At 43.1% G+C, this 17,086-nt stretch overlaps 1 protein-coding gene across 2 annotated transcripts in view; it reads left to right on the forward strand.

Moving 5' to 3' along the window:
- Positions 1–17,086, forward strand: part of nbeal1 (neurobeachin-like 1) — a 44,328-nt gene that overhangs the window by 23,761 nt on the left and 3,481 nt on the right. For both annotated transcript variants that reach the window (XM_028571603.1, XM_028571604.1), the window contains 31 exons: positions 1,255–1,414; positions 2,066–2,168; positions 2,258–2,417; positions 3,668–3,826; positions 4,256–4,415; positions 5,084–5,172; positions 5,375–5,980; positions 6,156–6,331; positions 6,467–6,755; positions 6,882–7,187; positions 7,282–7,431; positions 7,531–7,688; positions 7,927–8,051; positions 8,615–8,741; positions 8,834–8,982; positions 9,067–9,200; positions 9,349–9,450; positions 9,675–9,770; positions 9,883–10,007; positions 10,131–10,271; positions 10,474–10,604; positions 10,805–10,914; positions 11,358–11,475; positions 11,944–12,041; positions 12,128–12,244; positions 12,386–12,475; positions 12,597–12,706; positions 12,875–13,047; positions 14,851–14,945; positions 15,364–15,480; positions 16,701–16,862. In XM_028571603.1, coding sequence (XP_028427404.1) covers positions 1,255–1,414; positions 2,066–2,168; positions 2,258–2,417; positions 3,668–3,826; positions 4,256–4,415; positions 5,084–5,172; positions 5,375–5,980; positions 6,156–6,331; positions 6,467–6,755; positions 6,882–7,187; positions 7,282–7,431; positions 7,531–7,688; positions 7,927–8,051; positions 8,615–8,741; positions 8,834–8,982; positions 9,067–9,200; positions 9,349–9,450; positions 9,675–9,770; positions 9,883–10,007; positions 10,131–10,271; positions 10,474–10,604; positions 10,805–10,914; positions 11,358–11,475; positions 11,944–12,041; positions 12,128–12,244; positions 12,386–12,475; positions 12,597–12,706; positions 12,875–13,047; positions 14,851–14,945; positions 15,364–15,480; positions 16,701–16,862 — 4,836 coding nt within the window. The remainder of the gene's footprint in view (positions 1–1,254; positions 1,415–2,065; positions 2,169–2,257; positions 2,418–3,667; positions 3,827–4,255; positions 4,416–5,083; positions 5,173–5,374; positions 5,981–6,155; positions 6,332–6,466; positions 6,756–6,881; positions 7,188–7,281; positions 7,432–7,530; positions 7,689–7,926; positions 8,052–8,614; positions 8,742–8,833; positions 8,983–9,066; positions 9,201–9,348; positions 9,451–9,674; positions 9,771–9,882; positions 10,008–10,130; positions 10,272–10,473; positions 10,605–10,804; positions 10,915–11,357; positions 11,476–11,943; positions 12,042–12,127; positions 12,245–12,385; positions 12,476–12,596; positions 12,707–12,874; positions 13,048–14,850; positions 14,946–15,363; positions 15,481–16,700; positions 16,863–17,086) is intronic.

Raw genomic sequence — 17,086 nt, forward strand, 5'->3', positions numbered from 1 at the left:
TGTTGGCATGTTATTACCCAGCTTCCATCACTTCCGTGCTTCCTCTATTCAAATATGTGTGAGTAGAACTTTTGAAGTTAGAAAGTTAAGTTTTCATGAGAGCAGAACAGTTTCAAATAAAATTACAAAATGTTTAATGTTTATATAATACTTGTGGACCATGAGAGACAGTTTAACACCCATGCCTCTCTGCGATATGTGACCATAAAACCGTGCAAGTTCCCTGATTGAGTTGAAGACAGGTCCCCTGATGCTACTGATTCTGCATGAGTCACACTAATTGATTTCAACTCGGCTTTCATTTTTTGGGTTATAAAATTTCTTCCTCTTTCAGATGTGTGGTTTCTTCCTGCATTTCTAAAAAGAAAAAAAGGAAGCAAGATCTAGACTAGAGGGATGTTTTAAAAGCATTTTCTGGTCAATTTCTACCAATGGAGTACATTTCACAAAATGCGGTAATTGCATAAGGTCTCCACATGCAAAAAGGGCATATGCCTCTTTTGTTTTTCTCCCTATTCAAACTGGATTAGTTTGGTTGTGAGGACAAATTTAGAATCTCTGCTGACTTTGTTCAAGTTTATTATAGCTTGTATTACATTGTTTATAATGTACGAGACTCGCATGGTGTAAGAATTATGAATTTTCTTCGACACCCTCCAGTGAAATGAATTCACCTAGATAGCTTTTGTCCCCGTCTGTTTGTCCTTCCCTTTATGTCTGTCTGTCTCTCTTGAATGCTCATTCTTTTTTACCTCAGCTTTTTTACCTCTTTCTTCCCCCCCTTTCTCCTCTATCTTTTGTCTGGTGCATCTGCTTCATTATTTATTTGTATATCGCCGGGGGGCGGAGATATCTCTGCATCAGCATTTACACCATGGGAAAATAAAAGACTCCACAGAGACTCCGATGAAAGAAAATTTCTTGGTTGCGGTAATAGTTGCTCCCAGCAAAGTAACCACACCCTGTAAATGGTACAAGTACAAATAAACCACTAATGTGTAGCTCATAATTCCAACATGTTCCTTATCTGTTTAGTGGAGGCGGGTTTTTGGGTGTCAGGTATAGCTTTATACTTGTTTACCAACAAGTTTTTTTATCATAATTTATGGGGCTATACATAATACGTACCTGTTTGTGTATGTCTTTTTGTTTCTTAGAAGGCCCATTTTCAGATCACACACATTCCTTTCTGTGTTTTATTATTTTGCATGCATGCCAGTAAAATACAATTGATTTGTTTATGTATGTGTTTAGCTGCCAGCAGGTCATGTGGATGTCAGCATGCTGGTTGCTATGCAGCTGCTGATAGAGCAGGTGACATATGAGAAGAACCAGGCTCTGCTGCAACAGCTTCACACACATCTACTGTTCAACTTCAACATCTGGAACAAAGGGGACTTCCCGCTACGCATAGGTTTGTGTGTGTGGGTGTGGGTGTGGGTGTGGGTGTGTGTGTGTGTGTGTGTTAGATGGGGGTTGGCACGCCCCCAGTTTGAAGAAGCAGCCTGCCGTGCCAACACGGAAGCTAGGCAATGTACTGCTGTGGACTGGAGCAGCAGCAAAACATATTTAAAGTCCCACCTAAAAAAAAATCCATAACAGTTCAAGTGTAAGCCATATTTATATTTTTACTTCTTTACCTTCCCGTCAGCCCTTTCCAACGGGGAACTGATGCCGTTATATCCATTCCATTCATCATTTCACTTTGTATAGTTGCTGTTCAACTGTTGCCTCGATCGGTTTGTTTGTGTTGTTGTGTGACTTTGGTGTTTTTTAAAGGGTTAGTTCAAATTCACAAAACTCACACAATAACACAAACAAACTAACCGATCGCGGCAGCGGTATACCAGCAACTCCCGTGAAAGAAAACTGATGAAAATATATTATCCAAGGATCATGACATGTTTCTATTTTCTTTCACATTTTTCTTGCATTTTCCATGTATCTAAGTCTATTTTTCGTCATGGCTGTTGGATGTGATGCTGCTGAATTTTGTGTGTAAAACAAAGAGTGTGTCCATGACTGAGACTGTTATCAGTTCAAAGTTTGTTTTCTTCTAATGTAGGTCATATCCAGTACATGTCGACCGTCATCAAAGATAACAGGAAGCAGTTCAGAAAAAAATATGGAGTTCAGTTCCTTTTGGACACCATACGCCTTTATTACGGGTGAGATTCCATTTCCCAAAGTTCATACCTAACCAATACTTTTAGTCTCTTTTTCACAAAACATCATTGTCCTTTGCTCTGTACTTCAGGAAGAACAGTAATAAAGAGAGTGACCTGAGCGAGGATGACATTCGTACCATCCGGGCATCTCTCTGTGGCCTCATCAAGTACTACATCAGCAAGGGAATGTCACAGGAGGAGATTCACAGCATTCTGGGATACATGGCTGCCATTGGAGACGAGGAGCAGGTGAGGGGGTCGGGTCAAATGTTATATTATGCACTTAAAAATTCTTAAAATAAACCTTTTGTGAGAGGAAATGTTTTTAAAATAAATCTTCAAGGTAGAAACATGTGATTATCATGTGTTAGAATAACACTATATGAATGAATCATACAGTAGTCTTATGAGATTGTCCCCAGCCAGGACCAGAATATTACTAAAATTGTATCAAGGGATTACAGCATTCACTGTGACCAAAAGGTTAATTCATTTTCAGCCTTGCAGCCTGAGAATGATACTCTGAGGTGTGTCAGGCCAACATCTTGAAATTTGGAGTAGGTCAAGTTATTATTGGTGTATGCTTGCCAGATGACCCATATATTGTGAAACTGGTTAATGCCAGCCGCCCTTGCCATTTAAGGATTTCATTGTGAAATAAGATGACCTTTCACTACAGGATTTTCTGTTTCCCTATGGACTTACTGCAGTGATGCCTGTGCAGGAAGCTGTCAGCTTATTTCCCGCATGGCAGCTGTTTTTGCCAGCTTCTCTCTCTCTGTGCATTATGTTTTAAACATTTTCCTCTCTGTAAGCAATATCCATCAGTGGCTGTTGGCTGAAACAAACCACTTAATTTCTTGACTGCTTTCCTCTCCGACTAAATGAAGTTTTCATACAACTTGGTATCTGTCACCTATTTTGTGAAAACCAATTCCTCCTCTTGTCACACCTCCTCCCCACCTCACTGCCTTATTTAGTCCCATCTTGTTTTTCATTTTGTCTGTCACTTTGTATATCCTCTTACACTGCAGTACTATATGTGGAAGCTTACATCACCCTCTATGAACATATGGTCAATCGCATAATCCTACTCCACTGCTGGGCTTCTGGCATCTTTCTCATACTATTTATCCATTCATCAAGTCAGACTGAATCTTTAAATGCCACACTTAATTAATTATGTTAAAACTATGAAAAATCCACTTTATCAAAACATAATCTACATTGTCCACACATAAATGGTGCACTACAAGCACTAATTTACACTGTGAACCAATATATTTTATATTGTTGCCCACCTCCCTGCTCCCATTTCTGTTTTAGCCAAATTTGGTTAAAGATGCCACTCTGTGCTTGTTAATCTCAGAGTGATATGACATGCATGATAAACTGTTTCACTGTCTTTTAGTGCTATGATTTCCTTCTCAAAACAGTGTAGAAGTCTGTCAAAACTATGTAAAAGAAGCTAAATGTAGTTGTGGCTGTGTGTGTTGCAGTTGTGTGGGCTGCTGGAGTTGTTACTCAGCCTTCTTCAGACCAGTCCGGCCAGGGACCAGCTCTTCCTGCTCCTCTTTGAGCCCGCAGCGGCCGACTCCTGCTACGCTCTCCTGCTCAACAACAAGCACTCAGATCGACTCAGAGAGCTCGTGTTCAAGGTGGGTTACAGCCAACTACACTTGGGACAAACTGACTTACTTGCTTTGACTAAGTTAACCGCTGTAAAAGGTCACGATGAGTTATGGAATTCCTGGAATATCATTGTGCTTTAAGAGATGCAGAAAAGTTAAGGTTTTTCAAGTCAGGGCATTTTAAATAAACCCAGTATTGGTATTCATCAGGATCAACAATCATGTAGTTTTACAAATGTTTCACTTAATAGTCTTGCAGTATTGACTCAATTCAGGGCCCATCCATTTCATTCACCTAAATGTAAAAGTGACTTTGAGCCACACACCAACTTCCTCAGAACTACACAGAACATCCAACCACAGACACTTGTCAACAATCCTACTCAACAGGAATATACCATGATGTACTATGTATTATAGCACTATTAGTCATAAAAAATAATGTTTGATTCACAGTTGTTTGAGCGCATGTTGCGCTGTGACCGCGTCTATGAGAAGAATAAGCAGCGTTTGCGGCTGAGGGAGGCAGGTTACGCCGGCCTGTCGCTGCTCTTCTCCGAACTTCACATCACTCCGACGCTGGTCCGCTGTCTCCTCAACCAGGTCCTCCACACAGGTCAGCTCTTCTTTGTTTTTATTACTAAAGTGTCTTTCTCACTGTCTCTTCAACTAGTGTAACTTTAACCTTATTTTGTGCAAATGTAAAGATTTTTGTCTATGTAAACACGCTGCAGTAGCTGCTGTCATCAGTCTGGAGTTGCAGCAGCAACTCTCCTGCTACTATAAATCTCCCCCTGAATTAAATGTGTTCAGCCTAGGTTGAAGCTTTTAGTCAGTGAGCAGGGGTGCTTTGATTTGTTTGTTTTTTCCTTCTTCCCCCTACCAGTTCATTCTCTGCTGCCCATTCCGGACAGTTCTCTGATGTGTTGTTCGTTGAATTAATGGAATCAATTTCACGAGTCCTCATGGAGCGTTAAGTCAGTACTCGTTATTAGTTTTCTTTAAACAGAGGAGCAGTGGGGCTTAACCTTGCTAATTGAACTCAGGTCATTTTCACATTACCCCACACACTGGAGTTGAAGGCTTTGTAGAAAGGCTGAAAAAAATGTCAGTCCAATACCATTTACCGATCACTGGAGTTCAGGACGGAGGCAGTAGACAGAACTGCTCTGTCATTAGTAAAGAAAAACGCAGACCATAACGTTAGCACATGGTAGCGCAAATCAATACCAGATATACAATTGCACAAATGTAAAATTGTGTGTTTGTGTCCAAAATCTACAGATAATGTGGTGAACTACAAGGACCTGATGGCACTGGCCCAGCTCACTCACCGGGCCGGACCCAGTGTACGCCTCCTCGTCTGCAAGAGGGTGAGGAAACACCTGCACTTCAGCCTGCTGACATCCACACTATTAATTTTATATATATATATATATATATATATATATATATATATATATATATTTATATATATATATATATATATATATATATATATATATAATAACCGGAGACACAGGAAATGACTGATGGTTCCAGCAATTGATTAGTATTTTCCCTCTCTGTCTTTAGGTTCACCAGCTGCTACTATCCCAAACAGATGCTGCCATTCAGATCTCAAGGCAGCAGTGTTGGCAGGACACTCTAATGCGTCTCTACCTGCGGGGTGAAGGGTCCCTGCCACTTCGGGCCACTGACACCATCAGCGCCTGCAGCCTGGACCTGAGCCGGCCCAGTGGCAGCAGCACCAACCGCCTGGAGCTGCCGCTGGAGAGGAGGGCACGAACAGGCAGCACTGGCCGCCTGGACCGGCTGGAGGATGACCGGCTCAGCATAGGTGACACTCGCTCTGTGGACAGCCTGGAGAACGGCGACGTCATCTCGCTGCTGGACACGCCATCTTCCTCTGCCTCCACCGAGCCGCAACTACACGTCAAGCCCTGGGTGGTGGGAAAGTCAGGAGGCTTGATGCTGGATCTGTCCCACCTGCAGGCCTATGAAGGTGGGGAGAGTGGCAGCCAAACACCTGGTAGCATGCCCAGCACACCTTCTCCACTGGAGACCTCCAAGCCTTTCCCAGGGAGCACCGGGGATCGAGATGCAACTTCCTCCCTGACTGAAGACAGCTTTCTCTTCAGTGACAACATCTCACTGGGGGAGTCCTTCAACAATGCTGAGGTGAGATGGCTGAGGAATTCTAATATTTTAAGTACTAATATAAGGAACACTGGAATCACCTTTTTTTTTTCTTTGCTGTATCCTGTGACCTACTGCTACAGTGATACACCAGAGGGATCAATGACATTTAATCGTATCTTTTCTAATGATAACCCTGTGTAATGTCGCCCCCTAGCGGGCGGAGGAGGAGCTGTGCACCACACTGCTGGAGATTGTGCTGTGTGTGATGTGGCGTGGGGTAGAAGGTTCAGATGATTCAGCGTGGCTGGAGCGCGGACAGGTCTTCTCAGCTCTCACCAAACTGGCAACCGCCAACGACCTGCTGCTTCCTGTCGACCAGATCAAACTCAGGTCAGCCTTGTATTCAACTGCTGACAACACTGGACAAAGCAGGAGCTGAAAACATGTTGCTTTCAGAGACAGACTTGCTAATAGTATCTAACAGTGTCCTCCTCCTTCCTCTGTGCTCTCTCTTTCTCTTTAAAGTCTTATGGAACGTATGTTGGAGTGGGCGGTGAGTGATAACCGCCAGGCATCAGTCGCCACGTTGCCACAGCACACGGAGAATGCAGTGCGGTTGCTTCACATGGTACAGGACTTCCTGCAGGCGGAGGGCCTGGTCAATCCAGCACTGTGGACGGAGAAGGTGCTGGAGGAGACGGTGACACTGATGGACAGCCTCATGGTGTGGTACTCTGCTGGCACCCAGTGGTTCCAGCTCTCCCAAGTTGGACTGAGACTGCTGCTGGGCTTCATGGCTCAGGAGGACCCTAAAGTGAGCTATTTTTCCCATCGTCTTCCCTTTCTGCCTTGTTTATACTATTCCAGTTTTGGTATTTCTTCTGGCTTTTTGTACAAAGCAAGCCCATGCATGCCCAATAATAAATTGCCTCTGTCCCAGGTGTGTGCCATGGCCACTGCCAAGCTCAATGGCATCCTGCAGACCAAAGAGGTGTCAAGCCAGGACGAGGCCTGCTACCTGCTAGGTAAGGTGGAGGGCATTCTGCGGCGCTCCATCCAGGAGCAAACAGAGACGTACTCCTTCCTGGTTCCTCTGCTGCGAACGCTGCTTTCCAAAGTCCACCGCCTCCTCTACATGGAGCTGCACCTCCCCCAGCTTCCCGACAACAACGGCAGCCCATCCTTCTTTGAGGACTTCCAGCTGTACTGCAACTCACCTGAGTGGCGTGTCTACCTCGACAAATATGTATGAGATTTAAAGGTTCCTTGTTGTTTTTCGATTATATTAGAAACTAATTTATTGTAAAACGTAATGGTATGGTTCTCCATTTTACTTCCAGATTATTCCATACATGAAGCAGTATGAAATCGAAACATTCAGCCAGGGCCATGAGACTATGGCTCTCTACTGGAAGGAGTGCTATGAGGCTTTCATGGTCAGCCTGCATAAGAGAGAGAGGGAAAGGGGTGAAAGCAAGATCCGCTTCCAGGTTAGTTGGATCAATAATAAATAAATAATAATTAAAGCCTCTTTTCCTCTATTGGTGCAAATCCTCATGCAAAAAACGTTTCCTCTTCACTCCCTTCAGGAGCAATTTGTGGAGCCTTTCTCACGGCGAGGCCGCCAGGAGAACTTACGCTACAACAGCATGTTGAAGCAGCAGCACAGCCAGAACAGTGCTACCCTCAGGCAGTGGAAGGCAGCACGCCGGGGTCTGGTGTGGGAGAGAGGGCCCTGGGCTGACAGGTATTGACATCAACTTCTCTCCTTTTCTACATTTCTTGTCTTTTCCCCACTTTATACTTTTTACTGTAGCAAAACAAATCAACATGTAGGCTCAAACTTATTGTTGATTTTAGTTCATACTTCCTAAGATAAGATGGAAACAATTGCAGCAGCACTGATAGAAAACAAGTGTATAATATGTGCAGATAATGGCTGGCTTTGGGAGATTACAAATGTGTTTTGTCCCTATTTCTAACAGGCAGCAGGATGAGATGCACTGGAGGGTGTCCAGTGCTGAGAACTTTTCCCGCATGAGGCTGAAGCTGGTCCGTAATTACAACTTTAACCCACACCGAGAGGCCAGCGCTCTGAGAGACAACCTGGGTAAGACACCATTGCCTCTCTTTGGACTTTTTAGTGTGTGTTTAGACTAACAGCCTGGTACAGTTCTGTTATGTCTCTTAAATAAAAGTACCTGCTCCAGTAGATGTATTCAGTAAGGGATGATCAGGGATGTGTGTGTATAGTATGTCATGAGCACACTTATCCAGCCTACCCTTGATAAACAGATTAAAAAGGACTGACCTTGAAAATCTTCTTTAAGCTTAATATTTGTCCTACCCTTCCATCTACTTTTATGAGGACGAGGATCTACTATGCTTGTTGTAAGGGTGAGCATTTTGCAGAGTCAGGACTTCAGGAGGCTTTTTGTTTTATTTTTTATTTTGTGAGCAAGTTTAAAAGTGTAAATCTTATGTTTATTGAACAAAATAACTTAATGGAGATGAAACAAAAATGTGTCTGGTAAGTTTTTGTAGTTTGGCAGCCCTTGACAAGCATGCTAAGAAGTTAATTTCCTGCACTGCCGTGTGATATTAACCCTTGCAGCATCTCTGGATGCCTCCTCTCAGTGTTTAATCCTCTCCCGTCTCTTTTGCTTTTCTCAGGTGTCCATAAGCAGCGTGTAAACCCAGAGTCTCTGCTGCTGGAGGCTGTGAAGCAGGTCAAAGTAAGCGACCTGGAAGACGACATCCTGGAGCTGCCAGAGGACGACCCTGCTGCTGCTAACAACCAGTCAGTAACCCAACACAACAACCACAGAACAACTGTGTTCACGTAATACATACGAAGGAAAGTATCACAACCTCCCATTCTTTGTCCTGCAGAGTTGAAGCCGAGGAGGCAGGCCAGAAGGAGAAGCTGGTGCTGTGGGAGGACTGCGAGCTAGTGACTGTGGTGGACGTGGTGCCCGGCCGCTTGGAACTCACCACCCAACATATCTACTTCTACGACAGCAGCCAGGAGAAAGAGGAAGGTGAGGAGATAGCGATGGAGGAGGATGAAAACATATGGTAAACCCAGTAAACTTTTACTTACACTAACTACTTGTTTCCTGAAGGAGAGGGCCACGACTTCAAATGGCCCCTGTCTCAGATCCGAGAGGTCCACCTGCGGCGTTATAACCTACGTCGCTCAGCCCTGGAGATCTTCCTCATTGACCAGACCAATTACTTCCTCAACTTCAAGAAGGAGGTGATGAATCACAAATTTAACTAGGCATTTACCACATTTTAAACACCTCTTGATTTAGGTTTGAATTCCAGTGATCACAGAATAATATTTGATCCCCCTTTTGCCTTTTTAAATAGTTTATAATAAGATAGAGTTTTCTTACCAACAGGTGAGGAACAAGGTCTATAGCCGCATGCTGCTGCTGCGATCCCTCAGCCTTTATGGAACCCGCTCACCACAGGAGCTCCTCAAAGCCTCTGGACTCACACAGGTCAGGAAACAATGATGCAGAGCTCATTAACAAATACAGATATCCAACCGTCTCAACACACATATATAATTTTTCAAATATATGGCTTCATTGTGTAGGAATTTATTAACCAAATGATCTTTGGTCTGTGACTCTCGTCAGTCATCCGCCTTAATCTCGTCATTGGTTCAGTTCATCAATGTTTTGTGTTGAGGAAAATGAAAATAAAGACTGCGTTTGCACAGAAATGGGTGAACCGGGAGATTTCCAACTTTGACTACTTGATGCAACTCAACACGATTGCAGGCAGAACATACAACAACCTGGCTCAGTATCCAGTGGTACGTTTCTCTCTGAATACATTACGGTGAAGTGTGGTGACTGGATGAATGGTAATATTTGTGCTAACGTGTGTGTGTGTGTGTGTGTGTGTGTGTGTGTGTGTGTTACCAGTTCCCCTGGATTCTAGCTGACTACACCTCAGAGGAGCTGGACTTGTGTGATCCTCGTGTATTCAGGGACCTGTCAAAGCCAGTGGCTGTTCTTAACGAACGCAATGCCAAGGCCGTTAGAGAGAAGTATGATTCATCCCTCCATACTTGCATTATTCTCATAATTAAATAATCATTAAAGCAGCCAATGGGAGGCACATCGCTGACAATCTGTCTTGCTCAAGTTAACTTTTTCTATGTGTCCACCAGGTATGAAAGTTTCGAGGACCCAACAGGCACCATCGACAGATTCCATTATGGCACCCATTACTCAAATGCTGCCGGAGTGATGCACTACTTGATAAGAGTGGAGCCCTTCACCTCCCTGCACATCCAACTGCAGAGTGGACGGTAAAGAGACTAGTCAGCCAGTCATCCTACCACTCTTCCTCTGCTTTTCCTCTGCTTTCCCTCCATGTATCTTCAGCGATGATAGTAATTGTAATTATAGCATCCCCTGGAGGTAGTTTTTGACATGTATGTGCCAGCAGCTTAGCTGCTGTTTCTAGTGTTTAATATAGATGCTCATCCATGCCATCCTGCCTTGGCTCAGGTTTGACTGTGCCGACCGCCAGTTCCACTCCATCCCTGCTACATGGCAGACCCTAATGGACAACCCCAATGACGTCAAGGAGCTCATCCCAGAGTTCTTTTACTTCCCAGAATTCCTTGAGAACCAAAATGGTGAGTGTTGAGTATTTTTTCAAATAAAAAATAAGAATATGATTAGAAAATATTTATCCAAGCAGATTCAAACTCAGCAGTTGGTCACTATTGTAGGTCTATTTTAGCATGGTCATAAATATGTTTTGTATTAATTCTCTGAATCCTTTCTCTCGCTTCCCTCTTTCTGTTCCCTCGCCTTTCTTCTTGCTGTCATTCAGGTTTTGATCTGGGTCGCCTGCAGATCTCCAAGGAAAGGGTAAATGACGTTGTTCTGCCCAAATGGGCCAAGTCCCCGGAGGACTTCATTTACAAGCACCGCAAAGCTCTGGTGAGATGCAGTTTTAGTTCTACTGCTGTCATATGACCTTGCTTCCTAGGGATCATTCTCTGTAGATATTTTGCAAGAAGAAAACATGTAGAATATTGAATGAACGGCAACCATGATTAAAACCTTACCCTTGCCTTAACATTAGTGCAGAGTGTCCAGTATCTGGTCTTTGACTCTGAGAGACTGACACCAAAGCTGATATTTTACCTTTGATATGTCAGATATCTGAAGATACATGAGTCTACACTGTCTACATTTTGTTATTCACATAGCCAAACAACATCCAAATGAACATGTTTTGAGTGTAGTATTCCTGTAGTTGAATTTAAGGCACTTTGATGAAGTCTGTGTGCATATGCAGGTGTAATATTGTGCTTGTTGTAGTAGCTACATGTATTGTATTGTATTGTTTACGACCACAGTGTATATGTTGTTTGTGACAGGAGTCGGAGTACGTATCAGCCCACCTTCACGAGTGGATCGATCTAATCTTTGGTTACAAGCAGAGGGGTCCTGCAGCGGTGGAGGCCCTCAATGTCTTCTACTACTGCACATATGAGGGTAAAGCATCCAGAACAGCTATCATGTCACATCATGGTTTTATTCTTTCCTCAATCGTCAATTGAAAGTATTCTTTCTTTCTTGAAAGTGTTCTTGTATGCACTACTGTGTATAAAATGCTTTTGGCAACAGCTTGATTACAAAAGGATGCAAATATAGATTTAAAAACAACAAACACTTTGTTTCAAGCATTCAGTCACACTAACTATGGCAAACTTATTACAATTTTTTGTATTTTAATAACAGTATAAAAACCAACGTATTTACTTAGATGTTACAATTATTTCCTAAAAGGGAAAGTTCAAAAATGAGACATGATTGTTTCCAAAAATGTTTACTTTTACTTTAAGTTCACCTACTGATACAAAGACTGTTTTTGGGAGACATTTAATTTCAGGCATTTTGCATCAATGATGTCCTGCCTTTGTGAATTGTAAGTGTAGTATATTTATTGATTTGGGGTTGCAGGGGCAGTGGACCTGGATGCCATCACTGATGAAAAGGAGCGTAAGGCTCTGGAAGGCATGATCAGCAACTTTGGACAGACACCCTGCCAGTTACTCAAGGTGCAGACACACACCAGATGCATTAATTAATGAAGTTCTGTGTTGATGAATCAGATTTAGACTATTGTATGTGTGTGACTGCATAGGAGCCCCATCCAGTGCGTCTGTCTCAGGAGGAAGTGGAAAAGCGGAAAGCTCTGCTAGACTCATGTCCTTTCAGCATGTTCGAACACCTCAGCGACCTCAAGTCCTTCTTTGTTGAGGTTTGATCTCTCTATTGATGAGTTTTTTAACTAAAACAAAACACCAGTCAATATAATTTCCTACCAAAATTATTACCATGCACTTTTCATCGAAATATCCCCCTAAAATAACTTGGATTTCTCTCCCCCGTCATGTTGCAGGGCATCAGTGACAATGTGCCGCTGGTTAAGGCCGTGGTCCCAAAGAATCAGTCCCATTCCTTCATCACCCAGGGGAGCCCTGACACCATGGTGAGACTTGGCATTAATACTAATGTTCGTTATAATAATCGTTGGAAAATAGTTGTTTTCTACTCTTTTTTTTAAATTGTAAACAAAATGAATGAATGAAGGGTGTTTGCACTGTCTCCAGGTAACGGTTAGTCAGAACTACCTGGTTGGGACCCATGGGTGGCTGCCTTACAACAAGAACATCTCCAACTACTTCACCTTCATTAAGGACCCCACAGTGTCCAACGCCAAGTGAGAATACACACACATGCAAATGCATTACATTTGCAGCAGCATAGCTCTGTGGAAACAATGCAATGCTGCCTTTACCACCATGTTGACAAATCTTTCTAAGCTCTCCAACCCTCCTTCCTTCCTCTCTGCATTGTCTGTCTGTCTTCTCTCACCCTCTTCACCTAGAACCCAGCGTTTCCTCTCCGGACCTTTCGCCCCTGGCATGGAGGTAACAGCCGGGCTGTTTGTGGTCTCACACGATGGCAAGTTGCTCTTCAGCGGTGGCCACTGGGACAACAGCCTCCGGGTCACCTCCCTTGTTAAGGGCAAGACTGTGGGACAGCACATCCGACACATGGGTATACACACACCTTACACATAATTCTGTGAAGAGAAGTCTGCTTCTTGACTTGCATCACATCCAAAACAAACAGGCCAAGTATGATGATGATGGAACTGCAACTTGTAGATATCCATTAAAAAATAATTTGCCCTTCCGGTTACTTGTGTTAGCCTCAGGTAAAGAAGCAGATATATGACCAATGGATGTTTGAGTTTGTAGCAACATGGTGTGTAAAAAGTGATTTTAAAAAAGGAGTTTGAGGGGCAGCCTCTAGCTCACCCAGTAAGAGCGTTCGCCCCATGTAGGCTGAGTCCTGCAGCGGCGTGGGTTCAAATCTGACCTGCTGCCCTTTGCTGCGTGTCATCCCCCATCTCTCTCTCCCCCTTTCATGTCTATCCACTGTCACTATAATAAAGGGAAAAGCCCCAAAAACAAATCTTACAAAAAAAAAGGAGTTTGTAGCATAGTTTATGATTCAGCATTGTGACCCTTTATATATGTATATGTCCTCTGTCACAACTTGGCTCATAGGCTGCAAAGATAAGAGTGGTATTACCGTAAAATAGTAATTTGCTTACAAAAACCATACTAAAGTCAGTAATCAGTTATGTCTCTTCAGAGATGTCATTTAATTTTAGCAACCTCCCCACTCCAACCTGTCACCCAGTCTCACCTCAGCAACCGTTGATCCTAGGAGCAAATAAAGAGGGAGATTAAAACCGGAAGAGCAGAAGGATATGTCAAAGAAAGCAACTTGGGAACAGTGAGATCTTTTACTGTATTAGTCAGATGTTTTTGGTCAGTATGTACACCCAGTGTTCTACCTCCTGACCCAAAATACTCAAAATGTTTAACACAATTAGAACCAGTTTTCCAGTGTCCAACTAAATGATCTGCAGCTAGACACGGACAGCTGCAGACACAGGTGCATACTAGGTCTGTTGGTCTGCAGAATGGCTGCGCAGACATGTCCATGCGGTCAAAATAATATTGCGGGTATGTGGACGTCCGCACAGAGCCTACGCGTATACCCTCTGATGTCAACATTTAAGTCACTCCATCAGACCCTCAGACCCACGCGCACACGGACAGTATAATTTCGGCTTAGCTGCCTAACCAGAAACAAACAAAACTCCCTCCTAGTCTGCAGGTACCTTGCAGTGGGTATTTATGCACTTATAACTTGCTTGGGCGGCGAAGCAACCACAGTACTGGCCATGGATGTGCATCCAAGACAACTGCTCTAACCACGTTTGTTACCACACTACAAAAAACTTTTAACAAACTCCAATGGGATTTTGCTCATAAGCCTAACGGGGACAGAACAGCAGCAATTTACTAGCTGTGTATACAAGGCCACTCAAACTCTGTGCCACAAAATCAGCAAAAAACATGCATAGCTCTGTGACACAAAGACATCTCTCTGAACAAATCAGTGTCTTGTTAAACCATACAACTGCAAACATGCCTACTTAACACAACTCGTCAAATGTCTCCCAAACAAAATGGATACTAGAGCAAAAACTGAGACCAAAGTAGAGTTGTGACGCTCATAAAAAAAAAAGAATGTATCCACTGATTCACAGACAATCTTTTTCATTGTGTAAGTCTGTGGGAAAATGTTTATTTGGGCCCAATGGCTTCTTTCGACAGACACAGAAGTTGTAATTCCACTGTTTGGCCGCTATGTCAAATTGACTCCAAAGCCTGGAGCTCTTCCTGGGGGCACTGATCCTGCAAGAAAAACAGGCACGCCTAGAGGAGCGGCGTGGGCTGTCACACCTGCAGTAATCTGTGGTTTTGTTCACTATCCCTCCAGACATTGTGACCTGCTTGTCAACCGACCACTGTGGCATCCACCTGATCTCCGGCTCCAGAGACACAACCTGCATGGTGTGGCAGGTTCTGCAGCAGGTTAGCAGCAGCAGGACAGCCAGGACATGCTTATACACCATGACAGTTACTGATCTGCAAATAGAGTATTAGAGTACTAGATTTACCTTCATAAAACAAACCATGTTGTTTATCTCTCAGTAACTGGGGAGCCTTGAATAATTACATCTTTCTTTGCTAATGTTCTCAAAGTAAAAGGGGCCAGTATTCATTTCTGGGTTTTTACTTTCAGGCATTATTCAAGTTGTTAAGTTGATAATAACTTTAAGAATATTTTTAATATCCCTAATTCATTGATCAGCTTTATAATTTATGGAAAATTTAGATGAAAACTTATTTTGGGACTTCTCTGTGACTTTCTCCTCTCTTTGTCTTTATGACGACCAGATACATTCTCTCTCTCTCTCTCTCTCTCTCTCTGTTTGCTTTGTTTGTGCAGGGTGGAGCTCCCGTGGGTCTCTGTCCCAAACCAGTACAGGTGTTGTATGGCCACACGGACGAGGTGGTCAGTGTTAGTATCAGCACAGAGCTGGACATGGCTGTGTCTGGATCACGTGTAAGAGCACACACTGGACTGCTTCTTTTGAGAGTTCACCACTGTTTTGGCATCTTTTGCTGTGTTTCATCTCATCCTGGGAATTGATGTAAATTGGTCTCTAAATTATAACATGAGAGCGAAAGAATGATGGTGCCATCTGGAGATCGAATCATGTGTGCTCTTGAAAAACTACTTAATCACATGCTGAGTTAATGAGCTGGAAAGTGGGGTTTACACTGAAAGTCAGTGGTATGTGTAATTCTGGGTCTTTAAAGGTAAAGAGATTTGTAAGGTTTGGTGTTCAGTGGCTTTGATTACTTTGAATCTGAAATGACAGTGATCTTTCATTTCAAACACAACAATACAACACCAATTGCCGTTTATGTGGTTTTGCTGAAAATTAAATAATTGTTGAGAATTTTCAGCCAACTTTTACAGCTGACTGAAACTTTCTTTTTATAAAAGGTATGCCTTACATTTAAGTCTGCCGTTGTTTGATTAAAAGGTTGGAGTCTAAATAGCTAAACTGGGAAATTATTTATTTATTTAATATTGTTTTAATTTACAATTCCCCAACAGAAGAAGTAGAGAACATAAATGGAGTGCTGTCACAAGGGAAATTTAACCATTTGTTATAACTTTAAAGGTCCCATGACATGGTGCTCTTTTGATGCTTTTATATAGACCTTAGTGGTCCCCTAATACTGTATCTGAAGTCTATTTTCTGAAATTCAGCCTTGGTGCAGAATTACAGCCACTAGAGCCAGTCCCACAATGAGTTTTCCTTAGTAAGTGCCATTTCTGTGTCTGTAGCTATTGAGGAGGAGAGGGGGGGCAAGGTAGAGGGTGGGGGTGTGTCCTTGACCAACTGCCACTTTGCTCGTTTGAAAGCCATGATGTCTCTATTTCATGGGTGGGCCAAATTTTCTGGGTGGGCAAAGCAGAGAAAGGGGAGGTAACCTTGCTACTTATGACCTCATAAGGAGAAGATTCCAGATCGGCTCATCTGAGCTTTCATTTTCTCAAAGGCAGAGCAGGATACCCAGGGCTCGGTTTACACCTATCACCATTTCTAGCCACTGGGGGACCATAGGCAGGCTGGGGAAACTCATATTAATGTTAAAAAACCTCATAAAGTGAAATTTTCATGCCATGGGACCTTTAAGGTATTAGTTTAATTTAATGATTTTAATTACCATTATGAAAATGTATTTGAATGAAACACTGTATGCTTCCAGGATGGGACAGTGATCATCCACACGGTGCGTCGGGGTCAGTACATGCGTTGCTTGCGGCCGCCGTGCGACAGCTCCCTGCCGCTCTCTATTCTCCACCTGGCCATGTCCTGGGAGGGTCACCTTCTGGTCCACACCTGCATCGAGGGCAAAGCAACACTAAAGGTGCATGCACAGTTTTCTCACACACAGACACTGTTTGAAAAAGGACCAATTTAGGAAAACGAGTAGGCTGAATCTCACTTTTGACTCATGACAAACATTTGTTTAGTGAGCTATTGCAGAGTTTTTCTGAAAGTATCCAGTTCAAATTCTACTAAATGCTGGCTGGACTAGAGCTGCAGCTTTACGAACATGGATTTGTGTAGATTAAGTTGAAAATCATTATT

Source organism: Perca flavescens, chromosome 24, assembly GCF_004354835.1.
Source record: "Perca flavescens isolate YP-PL-M2 chromosome 24, PFLA_1.0, whole genome shotgun sequence".
NCBI lineage: Eukaryota > Metazoa > Chordata > Actinopteri > Perciformes > Percidae > Perca > Perca flavescens.